The sequence below is a fragment of the Pollicipes pollicipes genome, unplaced genomic scaffold (genome assembly GCF_011947565.3).
Source record: "Pollicipes pollicipes isolate AB1234 unplaced genomic scaffold, Ppol_2.1 Scaffold_4002;HRSCAF=4701_pilon_pilon_pilon, whole genome shotgun sequence".
Classification (NCBI taxonomy): Eukaryota; Metazoa; Arthropoda; class Thecostraca; order Pollicipedomorpha; family Pollicipedidae; genus Pollicipes; species Pollicipes pollicipes.
In genome coordinates this window covers 42,731,429-42,748,537 of record NW_023596420.1, presented here as the reverse complement: position 1 = coordinate 42,748,537, position 17,109 = coordinate 42,731,429, and the positions used below count along the sequence as shown (strand labels likewise).

General features: G+C 57.9%; 1 protein-coding gene across 1 annotated transcript; it reads left to right on the top strand.

Moving 5' to 3' along the window:
* Positions 1-3,610: 3,610 nt before the first annotated feature.
* Positions 3,611-15,221, top strand: LOC119094528 (uncharacterized). The gene is made up of 4 exons (XM_037217586.1): positions 3,611-3,616; positions 4,522-4,769; positions 4,887-6,530; positions 13,270-15,221. The coding sequence occupies exons 1-4, from the start codon at positions 3,611-3,613 to the stop codon at positions 13,463-13,465; spliced, it is 2,094 nt and encodes a 697-aa protein (XP_037073481.1). The 3' UTR covers positions 13,466-15,221.
* Positions 15,222-17,109: the final 1,888 nt, after the last annotated feature.

Here is a 17,109-nt window from a genome sequence, read left to right as displayed (position 1 = left end):
CTCTCTCTCTCTCTCTCTCTCTCTCTCTCTCTCTCTCTCTCTCTCTCTCTCTCTCTCTCTCTCTCTCTCTCTCTCTCTCTCTCTCTCCTCTCTCTCTCTCTCTCTCTCTCTCTCTCTCTCTCTCTCTCTCTCTCTCTCTCTCTCTCTCTCTCTCTCTCTCTCTCTCTCTCTCTCTCTCTCTCTCTCTCTCTCTCTCTCTCTCTCTCTTCCTCACCTACCAGAGGCTCCCGAAGTCCGAACTCTCTACTCCGCGAAGTCCGGACAACTGAGATAGCTTGAGAGACAAGATTACCTTTTTGTCCCCTCGAAGTAGCTGAATATGAGAAATGAGCCCCGACAGGCAACGTGATCTGGTATGTGGTGCCGACTCACCAGCGACTTTGTTTAATTAATCTCACAACGTGACCTGTCAATTGTGCGGAAAGGAAATGCGGAAGCTTTCAAAGTCCTGCACAAACACAGCTTACGATACAATTTTAAAAGAGGCAAAACGAGCACGCCTCGTGCTTCCTGTTTATCCGCCGTGAATTCTGACTGCGGCTGACCTGCATCAACTGACCTGTGCTGGAAAGGCCCGGACAGGCCCCAGCAGGCCTCTCTTCGGTGCTGCCAGGGTGCCGGCAGCGCACGGAGGCGCGCCCAGGGAGCGTCAGGACATATCTGTAAATCGCGACCAGCATAGGGACAGCAGAACAAATATTCGCACAAAGCACTTTCGAAAACATTGCATTGCTGAGTGATGTAGATACTATGACATCCCAGGCCTCAACAGCATGAATTTAAAGAGGTTGAAAAGATTGTGTGTAACGCAAAACAAATTATTTGGTTGAATAGCCGTACAGCCGCTGACAACTATCCTTATTTGCTTGGCATCCTCTTAATAAGATGTTTTATGTTGTAACAATACTGCGCGTTTCTGATCTCGGCCCGGTCTTGTAGAAAACAAATGATACATTCATTACGGCAGTCCGCAGCGTTAAGGTAGGAGATCCACGAAGTGGCAATATTTCAGTTGTTTAAAGATGATTCAGGTTTTAAGGTTCTGGAGCGCTAGTCGTCTGAGCGTTGTGTCCTGGAGTCGTTCCCCCAGCTGTGCTTGACCTCAAAGCTCAGGAGTGGCCAGCGATCTAGTGCAAAGCGTCTATAGCGTCTATATGAAATGTGAACGTGTTCGTGCAAGGTGTTGCTTGGCCGATACTAATGACGCCCAACAGTGCGATGGTCAGCTGTCGTTTTGAGGGCAATGGATATGCGGCGTCAACCTCGTTTACCTGATACCATGTCCACAGATGCGTCTAGTGACTTACGATAGATGGATGATCTCTCACATGTTGAAAAAGTCGGTGAGGTGGTGGATTGTATGCAAAAATGTATTTCCTTTCATGCCAAGTTTTCAGTCGCATTTAATGATGTTGTGACGATCTGGTCTTAACTATCGATTTCTAGTAGAGGGCTGTTCATTCATTCCGAACAAGACACCTGCCATGAGAAAAATAAATGGCTGTCTTGAACAGCTCAGCTAGGCGTCGTCGCAATCATTACGCACCCATCTACCATCTGGATCTTGTCTTTTAGCTCAAACTCATTAAGAGACCAGCTAATAATAGGGAAAGCATGCGCCCATTTGCCTAGCTAGCTTATAAAAATCGACCTGCCGGCAAGTCAATGATGTAGAAATTTGCTGCGGACTTTGTTTTTATGTTGCCAAAGCATCCCACACTCCTATACGATGTTTGAATAATGAAAAACGGCCACATGACATAGGTTTCAGCATACACACGTGTATTATAGATCAGACTTGAGAACCGCACCACTACGTGCGCGGATACGAAGAACCGTCCATTCAGTTTCAAGGCACTGCCACATTCAGAAAGCAGCCACACCAGAACAACTAATTATACAAATAGTCCAGACCCCGGAGCCCACACCGAATCGCCGGCCGGCGCTGGCCGAGATGTCGGCGCCCGGCGCCCCAGAAGTGGGGTAGCGCCACCTGTGAGAAGATGACACCGATGGGCGATCGCTCTGGTCGGCCCGGATCTCGCGCTGTGACCGAGCGCTATCGCCGGCCAATTGCACGCGCGCCGAAAGGTGGCGCCGCCGCGTCACATTTGTCGCCGGCCGAGATGGATCGGCTGATCTCCGGCAGCGCGCGCGTCACCGCTCTGTCATCTGGCGTGTGAATGACGCCGTTGGCTGATGACACCGAGCGGCGGTGGCGGGCGGTGAACTGGAGCGACCGCCGGGCGGCGAGCAGCGGAGGCGGCCGACACCAGATCACCGCCGTCGATAGTGGCTGGGTTCTGGGTCGCATCTCGCCAGTCCCACGCCACTTAGTCGGCGACATCCTTGAACGCTCGCCATTACCAGGCTTCACTGGGAGCAGCAGGGAGAATGGGAAAATTCCGGCCCGCGCCCGCCGAGTGGCAGATGTGGGTTAGTGTTCGTCGCGAAAGTAATCGTGAAACACAGACGGCGCTTTTGTCACGGCTGGGGCTAGAGCGCGCTTACCTTGACTCTAAATACGCGATGCTCCAGATGCCTGGGGTAATTAAGTTATTAATAGAAAATGCCTTTGTAGTGACATGAATCAGAACATCACGGTCCTCTCATTGGTGGTCAGGCGTCAGCTGGTCGTAATGTGGTAATGTTCCAATGAGACCAAGACAGTAACTTAATGTACTATTGATTCAACAGCTGCTGATTGTCTGAGCTCAAAGTAGATATTATATCAACGACACGTGCATCGTCGCTTTGAAGCGAGAAAAAAAATGTAGACAACGTTCATCCAACCACATCCCACCCTCGCAAAGCTTCCTAGAATGCCCTACAAACTGACTAAGCCAGAGTGGGAAAGAACGGCCTCCTCCCTACATTAGCTGTCCCTTCAGGTGGCAGCGTCGTAACGAACACCAGGAGCAGCGCTCCCTGAGCGATCTCCTCCAGCGGCACCAGTGCCCTCCGTCCACCCTTGCGTCATCCGTCGACCTGGCACGGCGGCGGGGTGGGCCACGCGGCCGGCGTCCACGCGCTCGTCTACCGAGCAGGCCCCGTCCGCGCTGGCGGCGAGAACGGCGCGGCGTCCGGTGGCCATCGTAGCGTCATCTCGGCCGGCGCCGTGCTGGCCCCAATCACCACCTGTCCGGTCGGGCGCGTCTCCATTTCATGGCCCTCTCGGCGGCTGGACACGAACGGAATCGGGCCATGGCCCGATCTGGCGGCTGTCCCGGACGCGACGAGCCCGGCGAAGGACCGCCGGGCGCCGGTCCGGTCCCGGCCGGTCCCGGCCGGTCCCGGCAGCTCCCAGACGCCGCCGGACCAAACCAGGCTGCTTCGGACCTTGCCCGACAGTCCTGGATGGCCTTGGGACGCTTAGAGGGTTCACAGGTGGTGACCGGCCGCTGACGGCGGTCGTAGGTCGTAGCACACGGTCATAAACGATGTGACGTGTCACGTGACGTGTAAACGTGTGACACGTGACACGTGTCACGTGTCATGTGAAGTGTCACGGATAGTCAGCGACACAGATCAATGCATGTGGGCGTTTTGAGCATGCCCGGCGTTTGTAGTACGGCCAACGAACGACCCTATATATTTACGAATCGTCTTGATGGATGTGGGTATGGAATCAGACCCAACAGAAAGACACCCGAACGGATAATGTCGCTGTCAGATCCAAACGAAGGGGACCGTTCCCGGATGCTCTCGCGGCGAAAGGGGGCAGGGCTTGACAGTTCTAGATGGATCAGCGGGCAGCACCACCGTGGTTAAGTGGAACGGCATTCTCCCAGGAGTAGGAAAGCTGACAACCGTTGCTACCCTGGCGCGTTCTACCGGGTTTTCCGGCAGTCTCGCAACAGACGCGACGGTCTGCACCAAGTCACGCTATGGAAACGACCTTCTCTCTTCAACACGTTCCTCGAAGCCATGCAGCGTTCATTTTCACGTGGGCGAGCAGCTTCATAACCGTGGCCGCGGTCAGAAGGCGAAGCGCAGCTGCCCGGTACGCCCGAAAACGGGCCTGGGGCCGGCGCGCGGCGCATGAAAAATGGATGGAACACCAGAAACGCTCTGTAATTGGCCTAACTCCTTGGGGCGTGCGTGGTTGTGGGTCAGCGTGCTGATTAATCACCGAAACTCGGCTGGTCAGAAGTCTGCCGGACGCCGGTGGGGGTTTGGCTACGCCCACTGGGTGGCCACTGCCCTCCCGGAAGGAATATGGCATCACCATCTTTGGCGTTTTAAATACCACCAGCGGTCGCTTAGACGCTATTTAGTGACTGTTGAGCTACTGTGGCGCTGTTAAGGAGCAGCACAGTAATGAAGCTGGCCAATGAGACGGATACAGTGACACTGACTAATCTGTGACTGCCTGTCTGACCTGCGTCCTCTTCCTACACAGGCGGTCGGGTCAAGATGACACCGCGGCGGATGCTTGCGCTCTGCTGCGCCACCCTGCTGGCCACCGCCACCACTGCCGCCGCCGCCGCCGCCGCCGCGGCCACCGCCGCCGCCGAGCAGCCCCCGGTGCCGGCCGAGGTGGTCGTGTCGTCGCACTCTTCCTACGTAAAGGGCGGCGGGCGCACCGACCGGCTGCTGTCGGGCGACGCGAGCACCGGCATCACCGTCGTCGGCGGCGACGGCATCCCGGTGGTGTACGGCGTGCGCGTGCACGAGACCGAGGCCGAGCGCAACGCCCCCGTCTGGCGCAACGCGCGCGTCATCGACAACAAGCTCTTCCCGGGCGGGGGCTCGCCGCCGCCGCCGCTGCCGGCGCGCGCCGAGTCGCTGCGGCAGGCTGCGGCGACGGAGCCGGAGCCACCGGCGCCGACGGAGCAGGAGCCAACGGCGCCGGCGGAGCCGACGGCCGCGTCGGACACACGCAGCGGGCGCATCCTGAGCTACGGCAGCGGGCCGGCGTTTGGCTTTCAGCGCCCGAGCACGTCGAGCACGCTGCCGCCGTTCTACTATCAATCGTACTACGACCCTGAGCGGAAGACGGAGCGGAAGACGGAGCGGAAGACCGAGCGGCCTGGCGCCGGGCGCTTCCAGTACCCTGCGCAGCAGTCGGTGCACAGCCAGGCCTTCAAGGTGGTGCAGGGGCCCTCAATCCGGCCCTCTCGGCAACCAATCCTCGCCGAGGAGCCGGCCGCCGACGGCGGCTCCCACCCAGCGGTCGCCTACGAGCCGACCACGCCGCACGCGGCGGCGACCCTGACCACCTCTGCGCCTGTGTACCACGCCTACCTCGACCACAGCTTCAACCGGCCGGTGGGTAGCGACCAGACGCTGAGGCGACCCGAGACGCAGCTGCAGTACACCTACACGCCTGAGAACAAGCTGCAGTACAGCTACAGCGCGCCGGCGGCGGCGGCGGCGGCGGGCAGCAAGTTCCACGCGCAGAGCGGCCTGCAGGCGCCCGTCTCCTCCTACAAGGCGCCCGTGTCGCGGCCGACGGTCGCGGCGTATCCGGCGTCGGTCGGGCAGCAGGCCGCGCCGACACGCCAGCGGCCGACGGCGCCGCAGCGGCCGGGCGCGCAGTCCCAGTTCGAGCACCGGTTCCAGACGGTGCCAGCGCCGGCTTCCTCTGGCGGATTCCGCTTCCCGACCGAGGGCAGCAAGGAGAAGCCGGCCGGCCAGATCCTCTCGCCGGGCTCGTACCAGCTGCCCGAGGCGGCCACCAAGTTCCAGAACTCGGTCGACCCGTTCTCCGGCCGCCCGGTCAGCCCCGATCAGTTCAAGATCAAGCAGATGGCGTTCCAGTCGGTGCCCGGCGGGCCGATAGTCAACATCCCCGTGCCGATCCCCAACGGCCAGAAGACCAAGCCGTCGCGCAAGCCGAGCCGTCGCTTGTCCTTCCTCAGCGGCCTGTTCGGCGGCTCGAAGCGGCCGTCCAAGGACCGCTTCAGCCAGCAGCAGCAGCAGCTGACCGGCGCGCCGTCCACCTACTACGCCTCGGGCCAGCAGTACGACCAATACGACCCGTACGGCGCCGAGTATGACCAGAACGGCTTCCGCAAGCCGACGCTGTACGACACCCTCACGGACCCGATCCGCAAACTGGGCGAGAACGTCATCGAGTTCACGAAGCCGGTGACGCAGCCGTTCCGGGACGCGACGGACCGGCTGACCGAGGAGCTGGGCCTGACGGCGCCCTACCCCACCGACCAGCCGACCGACAAGCAGGGTGGCGGCGGCGAGGCGCTGCTCGTCGGCGGCCTCGTGGCCGGCGCCGGCGCGCTGGCCGGCCTCAGCTTCCTCGTGTACGCCAACACGGTGACCAACAACACGCACTACATCATCGGTCGGCGGCGGCGCTCGCTCGGCGACGAGGACGAGTCGCTGCTGACGAACCTGGTGGACGGCCTGGACGAGGTGCAGGCTGACTTCCTCGGCGCGCTGCGGCGCGAGGGCTTCCACCAGTGGAGCCGCGGCCCGTGTGCGAAGCGCATCTTCTGCGACTTCATGACGCGCCAGGACAGCGGCACCGTCAGGAGCGTCGGCAGCAAGGTCACCACCTTCCTCTCATAGTAAGTTGCTCGGTTCCGACTGGGCCGGTGCCATTCTTGTATGATGTCCAATATGTGTTGATTGCGGAGCGATGTTCTGCTCCCCCAGCAGCACCACTCAATCTTCATCGACTTGAACGCTCTGTCACAGCTGTGGGAGTTTGGTGCGATTGCCGGGCTGGGGAATCCGATAATAGGAGAGCATTGGCACAACATCAGTCAAGTTAGCCTCTGAAAATCGCCGGGTCTTATTTACCAAACAAGATGTAATTGTGTTTAGGAAGCATGCGCTTGCTCATGTTCGATTAACTCAAAATCAAGGCTCAGGAGGTAGACGATTATTCCAGAAGATTTACGATAAATATGACTTAAACTTGCCATTATTCAGAAAATGGCTTAGGATACAGCATCACTAATCGACAGATGTAATTCTGCCCGACCTTTGTCAGAACCTGTCAGCCCGATGATAGAATGTGTCCCTTCTGGTCTCTCGTCAAAAACTCATGCATCGAACAGCGTGTCCACAAAAAGGCCTGTCGCATTTTCGGCAACCCGGTACGGATGGGAGCCAGCTTAAGAGCGCTTGGCACGAACAAGTAATTCTGCGATGTCCCACCAACCCTGCTAGGCGCTTTCCGTCACAATGGCCCAGTTGGTTAGAGTGTCTGTATTTCTTATCACCTTCCCGTGGCAGGGTGGGTTCGACTCTCCTGACTGCCACTTACCCCTGACCAAGGTGGTCTGCGGTGGTGGCAGCGGCCGCGCAAAAGCTCAGGCGACGTCAAATGGCAGGAGGGACCGTGCCGAACATTGCGGAACGTTAAACTTTCGCCGAAAAACTATGCCTTTGACACAGTATTTTACGGACAGACGGTTGGGTCAGTACTCATGTAGCAAGTACCGCTGAACTGGGCACTGGTCCAAGGAATGCATCTAGTCAAAAGGCTCCCACTAACTCGAGTAAGGGATCTCAAGAAAAGAAGAAATGAAAAATGAAGAAAAAAATAAACTCTCAAGAAATGAAGGAGAAACTCTCAAGACTCAAAGAAATGGAACTCTCAAGAAATGTAGACTCTGGACGGAGAGCAGCCTTACATATTCCCCAGCTTAGCCCTGCTAACCGTGTGTGACCTGAATAAGGAGAGTTCTTTGGCGCAGCTTGTATTGTATGGTTTTAAAATTGGCACGAAAAAGTAGCTCATTAGATGTGAGAAAACACCTGCAGGGCCCGGATCTTGTTAGGCTGCACGTGTACCTGGGCACCTCACTACGTGACTTTGTTCAGCACTCACTACACAAGGCATGACTGACTGTGCCCCAGTACCATTGACGCTTGCTTGGAGGGAAAAACATCCAGGAGCACATGTGACACAACAAACAAATACTTATTTCAATAATATCCCAAAGCCCGCGCTAAGTGTGCCGGGTGTGTGCAGGAGCCATTCGAAGAGAGTTGCAACAGTTTGTCAAGCTACGCCGCACGTACATTCGTGCAGACAATGGCTCTTTGTGTCCAACCAAAATGAGGATGGGCGGATAGCACTCCAAGCGCCGACACGCCCTCGAAAGCGAAACCACCCTCTGCGCCCACCCCCGGTCGGGTCGTGAGGAGGCCGGGTGCGCCCGTCGGCTGCGGCGCGGACCGGGTCTCCGACGCTGGACGTGATGAACGCTCAATCCACGGACTGCTCCATAGCCGGCGGCTATCAACAGCGGTCTGTTGCCGGTCTCTCGGCGCTTGAGTCCGCGGCAGCATCACAAACGCCAGCCGGCCAGACGTTCGCCATTGTTCATATTCGAAAAAACACCGAAAACCCGTGCTCTCATCGGGCGGGGTCGCCGATCCGGCGGCGCTGTTGACGCCGCCGCCAATCGTCCCGCGATGCTATCGCAGTCCCCCGTCTCCCGCAGCACACCGCACCCATCCCGCGGCGTCAACACGGCGCCCGCGGCCCGGGCGCACTTTCTCCCGCTACCGGGGGCGCCCTGGCGCCGTCCCCGCGCGGCCAAAACGGCGCGCGCCACCTGCCCGCACTTTCCCTCTCGGCTGGGCGGCACGGCCCGCTCTGTTCCGTGCCGCTGACGCCGGATGCGCCGGTTGGCACACGCGCCGGTTGCGTCGTCAGCTGACTCATGCCCCCCGTGACGTCACAACGTCGTTCAGGGGTCCGACCGGAAGCCGGGGTCTGGTCGGCACGCCATGTCGTCGGCGCCGTTGCGAGGTTGACGATGTGGTGAGAGTGGTTCCGTCAAGCGAGGTGTGTGGGAAGCAGCGCGGGTTGGCGTTCTCGCTCAGGCAGCGCTGTAGGTGATGCCGGAAGGGCCAGTTGGAAGGTCAGACCAGGCCTGCGAGGAGGGCTTCAGTACACAGGCACGATGACTGTCACGTAAAATCGATTGGCAGTCCCGCACACGCACTTTGGCTGGACTGGCGCGTTCCATTCGGCTCTGTTTGTGCGGTTCTGGGGTGCCGCTGCAAAGACGCATGACAGCCGCTGTCAGTGTCTTCAGTGTCTATGACAGCCGCTGTCAGTGTCTTCCTGTCTGTGTCAGGAAGTGCGGTCATCAAATTCTCGAATAAGCTCATTTGTCTGCCTTGCTGTCGAGAACTAATGCACAGGCAACGCAATCAACGCCCTCAGGCGAGAATGGGCGCACCGATTCGGTCGGTAATTGAGGTGGCATTCCAGCACGGGCTTTCCGGGATTATAGGAATACGTAGCAGCCGGTTCGTGTGCCGGTCCACTGGACATTACATGGTTTCGAAACTGTATCAGAGCGCGTGACACACTCTCCCTCAGTGTGTCGCGCGAGTCATCTCGATAGGACGGCGCTCATCCTGGAAGTGTGACACATTTAAGAAAGTCCTGTCGTCACGTTCCCCGCATGCATTTAGCCTGACACGAAAAGGCGATATAAAGGCGGAGTGGAAAGATGTGGAAACGGTCAGGAGAGAGCACAGGGGGATGAGGGTCAGGTATCGCTACACAGCTACTACCATTCATCTAGCTCATGCACCATTAGTTCTCAAACTAGCGCTTCCTAAAGATAGTCATCACGTGCTTTCACTGCGAATTACAGCTCCAAAACGTTGTCACTTCAGTCACCCGCTACATCATTAGCTGGAAGCCACGTTTTCTGAACGCCGCTTTCGCAGACCTATAGATATCGCGTAAGAGTGTAACCGATGTCGCCACCGGCTCCAGCTCCGGCTCCGGCTCCGGCTCCGGCTCCTGACAGTGACAGGAGCCGTGAAGAATTCCTGAGGGCCGACCGGGGTGGGGAAAGAGGCCGGACATAGCTAGCCCTCTCCCCCAGCCCTTTCCCGCAGCCCTCTCCCGCGGCCCTCTCCCTTCCCCGACCACTGAACGCGGGCTGCGCAGCCGGCAGTGAATGGACATCTCTTTCAGAGTCCTCTCAACAGATCACGTACTGTGGGTTTGCCGAAGCGCACCAAGAATGTTCGACTGCATGTGACGTCACGTGAAGTCGTTGCAGGGCGTGTTCGCAGCGTGACGCTTTTTTGTTTTGCATGCTCGTAACTGTCGTGGCATTAATTGTGCATTCAAAGACACTAAGATTTTCGGTTGCAGGTACTCTACGTGCTCCTAACAATGACAGATGCAGATTATGCAGTTTGCAGTGTTCAAAACATTTTTTCATCTCCTGAGGTTGGGCATGGGCACGCAGCGGCTTGTTTATTGTTGAATTTGTTGCGCCGCTTCTGTCCCACTTCGACCAAGACGTGGAAAAGATTCTGCACGGCCGGTAAAGATTCTGTGTGACGTCACATAAAATCGTTTTCGTCGGGTCTCTGCGAACACCAAAACGCGTGGAATCCAGGGTGTATGTCATGAATAACCTCGACAGCATAGATTCGTTGTCGTCTGCGTCGCTGCGAACACACCCTAAATATCCGTCATCGTGCGGGTCCATTCGTGTGCATTCTGTAGGAGACTGGAGCTCGCCTTCCATCCCACTCGAAATGTTGTCTATGTGCCAGCATAGCGGGTATTCTGGTGCGATCGGTACGACTCTATCGAGGCCGGTGGCAGTTTCTAAACCCGGATCTGTCTGGCGATATGGCCCAATAGCGCCCTGTTTTCACTGCCGGCCCCGCTGCTACCGCGTGTCGCAACCCAGCCCAGTGATCTGCCCCGTATTCCTGAAGATATCCTGGCCCAGGCAGTCACTCCCACTCTTTTGAGACGTTTGGTGTCTCCGGGATTTGTGGCATGTGATGACGTGTGATAACGCTTGGATTCAGTCAGTCAATCCATCTGAAGAGGTCTGATATCGCTTGATGGCATTCCATTGCTTGTGAATGTGTCCAAGACTCGTCGTTCATGACATCGAGGGAACTCTGTTCATTTTATCATTCTGAATGATTTGGTGACATTTGATAGGACGGCAATACGTTGGCACGTATGATAGTACAATACGCATGATATGCATGATAGTATGATGTGTGTGGTAGATGATGGTATGGTGCGTATGGCAGCGTGTGTGAAGAAGCCGTATGCGATACGATCGAATATAAAGACCTGCTGCCGGCAGCCTCCAGCCGCTCCCAATGCGCGTCCATCCGCATCTGTCGTGTTGCCAGCCCGTCCGGTACAAAGGCAACGGTCGTGTTTGCGCTGCACGCGTGACCCGGGGACGCCACACCATGCCCTGATGGTCAGCCGGCGTGTCCGCCGGCGTGGCCTGAGGCGACGGCGGCTCGGACACACACGGCTCACTGCCAGGCCAGCCCGGCCGGCGGCGTCAGCGGCGCATGTAAACGGAGACCACTGCCGGCGCCAGGCCAGCCCGGTCGGCGGCGCCAGCGGCGAATGTAAACGAAGACCACTGCCGGCGTCAGGCCGGTCCGGTCGGCGGCGCCAGTGGCGCATGTAAACGAAGACTACTGCCGGCGTCAGGCCGGTCCGGTCGGCGGCGCCAGCGGCGCATGTAAACGAAGACTACTGCCGGTGTCAGGCCGGTCCGGCCGGCGGCGCCAGCGGCGCATGTAAACGGAGACCATTGCCGGCGTCAGGCCGGTCCGGTCGGCGGCGCCAGCGGCGCATGTAAACGAAGACTACTGCCGGTGTCAGGCCGGTCCGGCCGGCGGCGCCAGCGGCGCATGTAAACGGAGACCACTGCCGGCGCCAGGCCGGTCCGGCCGGTGGCGCCAGTGGCGCATGTAAACGAAGACTACTGCCGGTGTGTTGGAAAGGTTTTTGTGCCGCGCAGCGTGCAGCGGCCGTCGCGCTCTGCCTTCCTCATCGTAGATGGTGTGTTCCGCGAGCCTTTTGCCTGCTGACGGGACAGATTCTGCCACCTGAGGCCTCACCGCATCAGCTTGACCGGCATCCATCCTCACGGTTAGCCGCCTTCTGCCAAGGGAAGCTGATACGGTGTCCAGTGTCGGATGAGGCCCCATCTCGCCACGCGTGGCAGCGCGCGGGCGCACGCCACCCGAAGGAAGACGGGGGAAAAACCGGCGAAAGCGTATAGAAATGTGCTTCCGGCAAGCGCTGCGCGAGAAGAGAGAGTCGGCTTGACAAGGCGACAGCAAAAAGCGATTGGTTCATCGGCAAGAAATGAACATGGGATACTCGTGAAGACATTAACAGCACCGCATCTTTTTGCGTTGGGGATCTTCTCGTCGCGTCGCATCGTGACAGGTTTCTAATTGCGGCGAGTCACGAAGGCTGGGACGTGCCCGGCCGCCTCCTCGGACGCTATCTGTGTCGAGAGCTAGCTAGCCCGCAGTGCGTGCAGACTGTGCTAGCAAGTGCACTGATTCTCCCGGCCCACGCCGCCGGCGTCGATCACGGATCCAGCGTGGGAGCCGCGGCCCCGGCGGCCGCTGGCGCGTGGCCGCCCGCGGCACCCCGCCACGGTCGTTTGGCGCGGCACTCAGCCACCAAACGAGCGGCGGCAGAACCTATCGGGGATGACCGATTGGTGAGTCCGTCCAGCCCATCGCACAGCGGCTGGCTGGGAGACGCGCATCACGATTGGTCGGCGTGTGGTGATTGCCGGGGCATGCCAAACCGCCGGCAACTTTCCCGAATATCCGACGATCGGCAGTGCACACGCCAGTGCTTCGAGCAGCGCGGCAGCGTGCGGAGACGCCAGGCGCGCGATGCGATCTCGTGCCGATGCGATCTCGTGCCGCCTGTCTGGAGATGTGGAGGGAGGAGCGCTTTCTCCGGCAGCGTACACGTGTCACCGGACGCCGGGGTCACGCGGCTCCGATGGCCCGATGACGGATATCCGCCGATGGCCGCAGCGGCCGCCGGAGAGGGGCGCTTTCTCTGACACTGTTCGCGAGCGTGGCCCTGCAGGCTGGAACCACAGTCCTCGCTGCCGGAGGAGATTGATTCTATCTTGGTGTTTTCCTGGGGCTTGCCGAATATGTGGCAAAGGCCCTTTTTAACAGATGCTGTCTGAATAGAATTATCCACAAACAGCTAGCTCGGAGCTCTGTTTTCTCTCCGCGCTTGTACACCTATATCAGTTTCATCCATTCTACCCTGTGCAAGCAACGGGCGATTGATTATCACCGGCGTAACGACACCATTTAATGCACCCTGGACTGATTCCGAGTCGAGCGTCGTGCACTTACCTTGCTTTTGCAGGGCTTCTGCCAGGCTTTAGGTGTGTTCACTGTCTACGACTCCTGCGCTGCATCCGCGTTTGCAGCTCCCTGCTCCTGGCGCGCTGCCTCTTCCCTCACGCCGCGCTCACGACCGTGCCGTCTCTGTTTCAGCCTGGACCGGGGGGAGCCGGACGGTCTGATGGCCCAGGCGCGGCAGCTGCAGAAGGCCATCGAGCGGCGAGAGTGCGCCCTCTTCAGCTGCGGTGGCGACACGGTCGACCCCAGCCGCATCAAGGTCGTCCCCAGCTCAACGTCAGGCGCCGATGGTGACAAGAAGCGCCGGCCAACCGAGCTCAGGCCACGCTAGATCGGGTCTGAGCAGACCCTCAGGCCGCGCAGGTCTGGTCTGAGCAGACCCTCAGGCCGCGCCATGTCCGGTCTGCTCGAGTCAGACCGCGTCAGATCCGGTCTGCTCAAATCCAGACCTTATCAGGTCCGGTCTGATCAGGTGCAGGCCTCGCTTGGCCTGGTTTGACCAGATGCAGACCTCGCTCGGCCCGGTTTGACCAAGCTCAGGTCCCCACGAGGCCCAGTCTGACCAAGCCCAGGTCCCCAGAGGCCCTGTCTGACCAAGCCCAGGTCCCGTGAGGCCCGGTTTGACCAAGCTCAGGTCCCCTGAGGCCCGGTCTGATCACACCTTTGGTCGCACTCCGACGTGGCGGTATCAAACCGGGACTCCACCGATTACCGAGGCTACGCCGGCGTCTATCGAGTGGCATGACGCAGAATCAGGACTCTCCACTGTGTCGGGACGGGACCCGTGGATCTGCTGTGCGCTGTGGTCGACTCCCGTGCCGTGGCTCCAACTCCAAGGGTCACGGACGCGACACGGGGAGACCGCTGCCTCCGGTCAGCGCCGCTGACTCGTCCTTCGCGCCAGGCTTGCTTCAAAGACAGGTCATCAACACCCGCGGTGCTTTAACAGCGATGAACCGAGCACTCATGTCCAGCGGCCCGGCATCCAGGACCGCGCGGCGCCTAGCTGGCTTGTTCCGGGACTGCGGTGGCTGGGCGCCGCACGTGGGCGGCTCGGAACCGGCGCGTCGTGACGGAGCCGACCCGGGGTCACGACCCGCGGCGGGCGGCGCCTGACCTCTGACCTGGGCCGGATGTGGCGGACGGAAGCGGCCGGCGCGCTCCGCCCCGCGCTCGAGCCCTCTCGCGGCCCGGATCCGCACCGACCCCCGTTGCGGAGAGGTGCTGGCCGGCGGCCGTTCCGTGCGCTGTGTCTCGCTGCTGCGCGCGCCTATCGGTCGGCGTCGGATCCGACGGGCACCGGCTCGGTCTGACGTGAATCGCTCTGTTGCCGTGTGGCGATTAGTACGGAGGGGTTCGCACGGCTGTTGCGTTGCTCGCCGTGTTGTTCTGAACACTCTTCAGTGTTCTTTGTTGTTCATGTTTGGAAAGGCTTCGCCCGGGTTCAAACAGGCGAATGAAATGGTCGCCAACAGGCTCCACCGATTTTGCATGCGTGATGATATTCCCGTTGTGGTTGGGCTACAACACCACCGCGTTGCTGCCGTACCGCCGACCGTTTCGTGTCAGGTGAACCGGCGGTTTTCGTTCGCATATGTTGATTATTTATTTCGCACTAATTACTGTCATATATACATGATCGGAACGTCGCACGGTATTGGGAAGCCCGCCAGAGCTTGGTCCCCGATATGACGCCTCGGCTCATGCCATTGTCCCGATGCGTTGTTGGCCGACCGTTGAACTATGGAAGCTTGCACCCCAGGCGGTATTTGTACTCCCAAAGGGAAACCACTAAGCAGTAACGCAGACCATCCGGATAGCTGGATCCACGTGCTCAACACAGTTGTGCCGTTTGCTGCACCTAAGTCATCGCACGTACACAAGTGTAAGAGCGTGCTCAAATGGACGTGTCCACGAGCTATTGCGCAGTTAAGGGAGCGTTCTGCTCGCTGTGTGTTCATCATGTTGTGAGACAGTGTGTTTGGCAGATATGTAAACTGTGTGGATTGCTATATGTAGCCTGATCAACAGTGTAGGTGCCTTGACAGCAACAGCAATGTATGTGAATAAACATCAATCCTGTGTAAGGCTTCTCGACGGACCTAACGGAGCCCATCTTGTAATATGATGACTGGAAGCTGATGATCAAACTAACGCAAAATCTTACGCCACGATGAAGCTCTGCAGTTAGTAAGCACTGCAACAAAAACTACTATAAATAATGCATGCTGTCTTCGCCTGCTTTGCCAGAGAACTCGAAGCGAAGCATAGAAGTTATAATGTTTTTTTTCGGATCCACACCTCCACAGGTCACCTTTAGACCTCCATACACTTTTGTTACCTCCACAGACCTAAGTTGAGCCCTCGACAGCGCTAACCACAGCGTCCTCCTGACCAAGCTACGGTCGTACAGCACAAATCCTCAATGGTTTAAAAGTTGTTTTGAGTTATTTTAATGGACAATGACGGGTGGTGAGAGGTGGTTCACTATCCCGTCACTCCTCCCACGGCGTCCCTCAGGGGTCACTTGTGCGCCCAATCATCCCCAGCATCTTGACGAATGACCTCCCATTCTACCTGCCCCACGGGCGTCTGGTTTCCTACGCCGAAGATACCCAACTCTCCGACTCCGCCCAACCCGACCACCTGTCCATCCAAAAATTGCGACAGGGGGAAGCCATCATCGCCCTCAGTCCCACTTAACCGTCAATTCCCTGAAGATAAACCCTACCAAGACCGTATTTCTTCTAGCCGACACGCCCCAGGTCATCAGAGACCGCATCCTTCCATCATAACATCTCCAACGTCATTTCACCTCCATCACCGTCCGCGAAGATGCTGTGAGTGGCCTTTGATCGCGCTCTGTCCTGGTAGGAACACATCCAAACTGGCCGAAAGGTGCAACTCCATCATGTTTTATGTCTGCGAAATTTGTCACCACCGGACACTCGCAGCCCGCGAACTCCTTATTCAGGCCACGTTTTCCTTCATTTTCTGTACTGCTCTAAGGCTGGGGCGGGCCTGCCGCCTGCTATCTCGGCCGGGTGCAAAGAGTCGCCAGTTTTGCGGCCAGGATCGTCTCGGGGGCGCGGGGTCGAGATCGTGTTTCACCGGTCGTAAGGTCGCTGGGCTGGCGCGGAACCAGTGACCTTGTTACGCGCCGCAACCACATCGGCGTTTGCAGGGCCCTAAAAGACCTCCGTGCTCCGATGACGGTCCGGCCGCTGTTCACCCCTCGAATCGCTGTGAGTGAGCGCATCACGGGGTCGACGGTAGCTGGCGCTTTCGAGCTGCCCGGATTCCGGCTATTTATGTCGCGTAAGGAGTTTTTAAATCATGCGGCCTCGTCCTGGAACCAGCTGCCGCCGGACGTTATGACCTCCCAGAGCCGTGCTGCGCTCATATTTAAAATTGACCAATGTGAAAAGAGGGATTTGCTTGACTTTGAAGGCCTTCTTCAAGTTCCTGACGTGTTGTCATCATTCCTGCATTTTTGTTTTCATCGTTTTAGTTGTAACCCATTGACTCGGATAAAGCATTAAGCAATACATATCGAACTGATCTGAGCTGAGCATAACGGATGAGCCGATCCGATCAGGCAGCTGAGTAGTCATGCACTAAAACCATGCATATTGAACGCAAATTTGCCTCTCAAATCCCCTTCAAACACCTCATCCCACGTAGCTACAGGACCTACCATGCACCACCTTCGTTGACCGCCTGCGTCGGCAGTTTTACATTGGCGGAGCTTCGCTATCAAGGGTTAGATTTGTGGCTGTTATTGGAGCAAATCTAGTCCGCAAAGGGTTTGCTGACGAGTTGTACCCACATGCACACACACGCATACAAACATGCATACAAATATATACATACATTATGTATATATTTGTTATTATGTGTACGTATATATATATATATATATATATATATATATATATACCATTTCAACTTTGGCTGACAGTATCTTTTTCATCA

Excerpts from the sequence above, each read along its gene's own strand:
- LOC119094528 (XM_037217586.1), top strand. Across the intron at positions 4,770-4,886 it reads GGCTCGCCGCCGCCGCCGCT|CGGGCGCATCCTGAGCTACG; the intron begins GCCGGCGCGCGC and ends GGACACACGCAG. Across the intron at positions 6,531-13,269 it reads GTCACCACCTTCCTCTCATA|CCTGGACCGGGGGGAGCCGG; the intron begins GTAAGTTGCTCG and ends TCTCTGTTTCAG.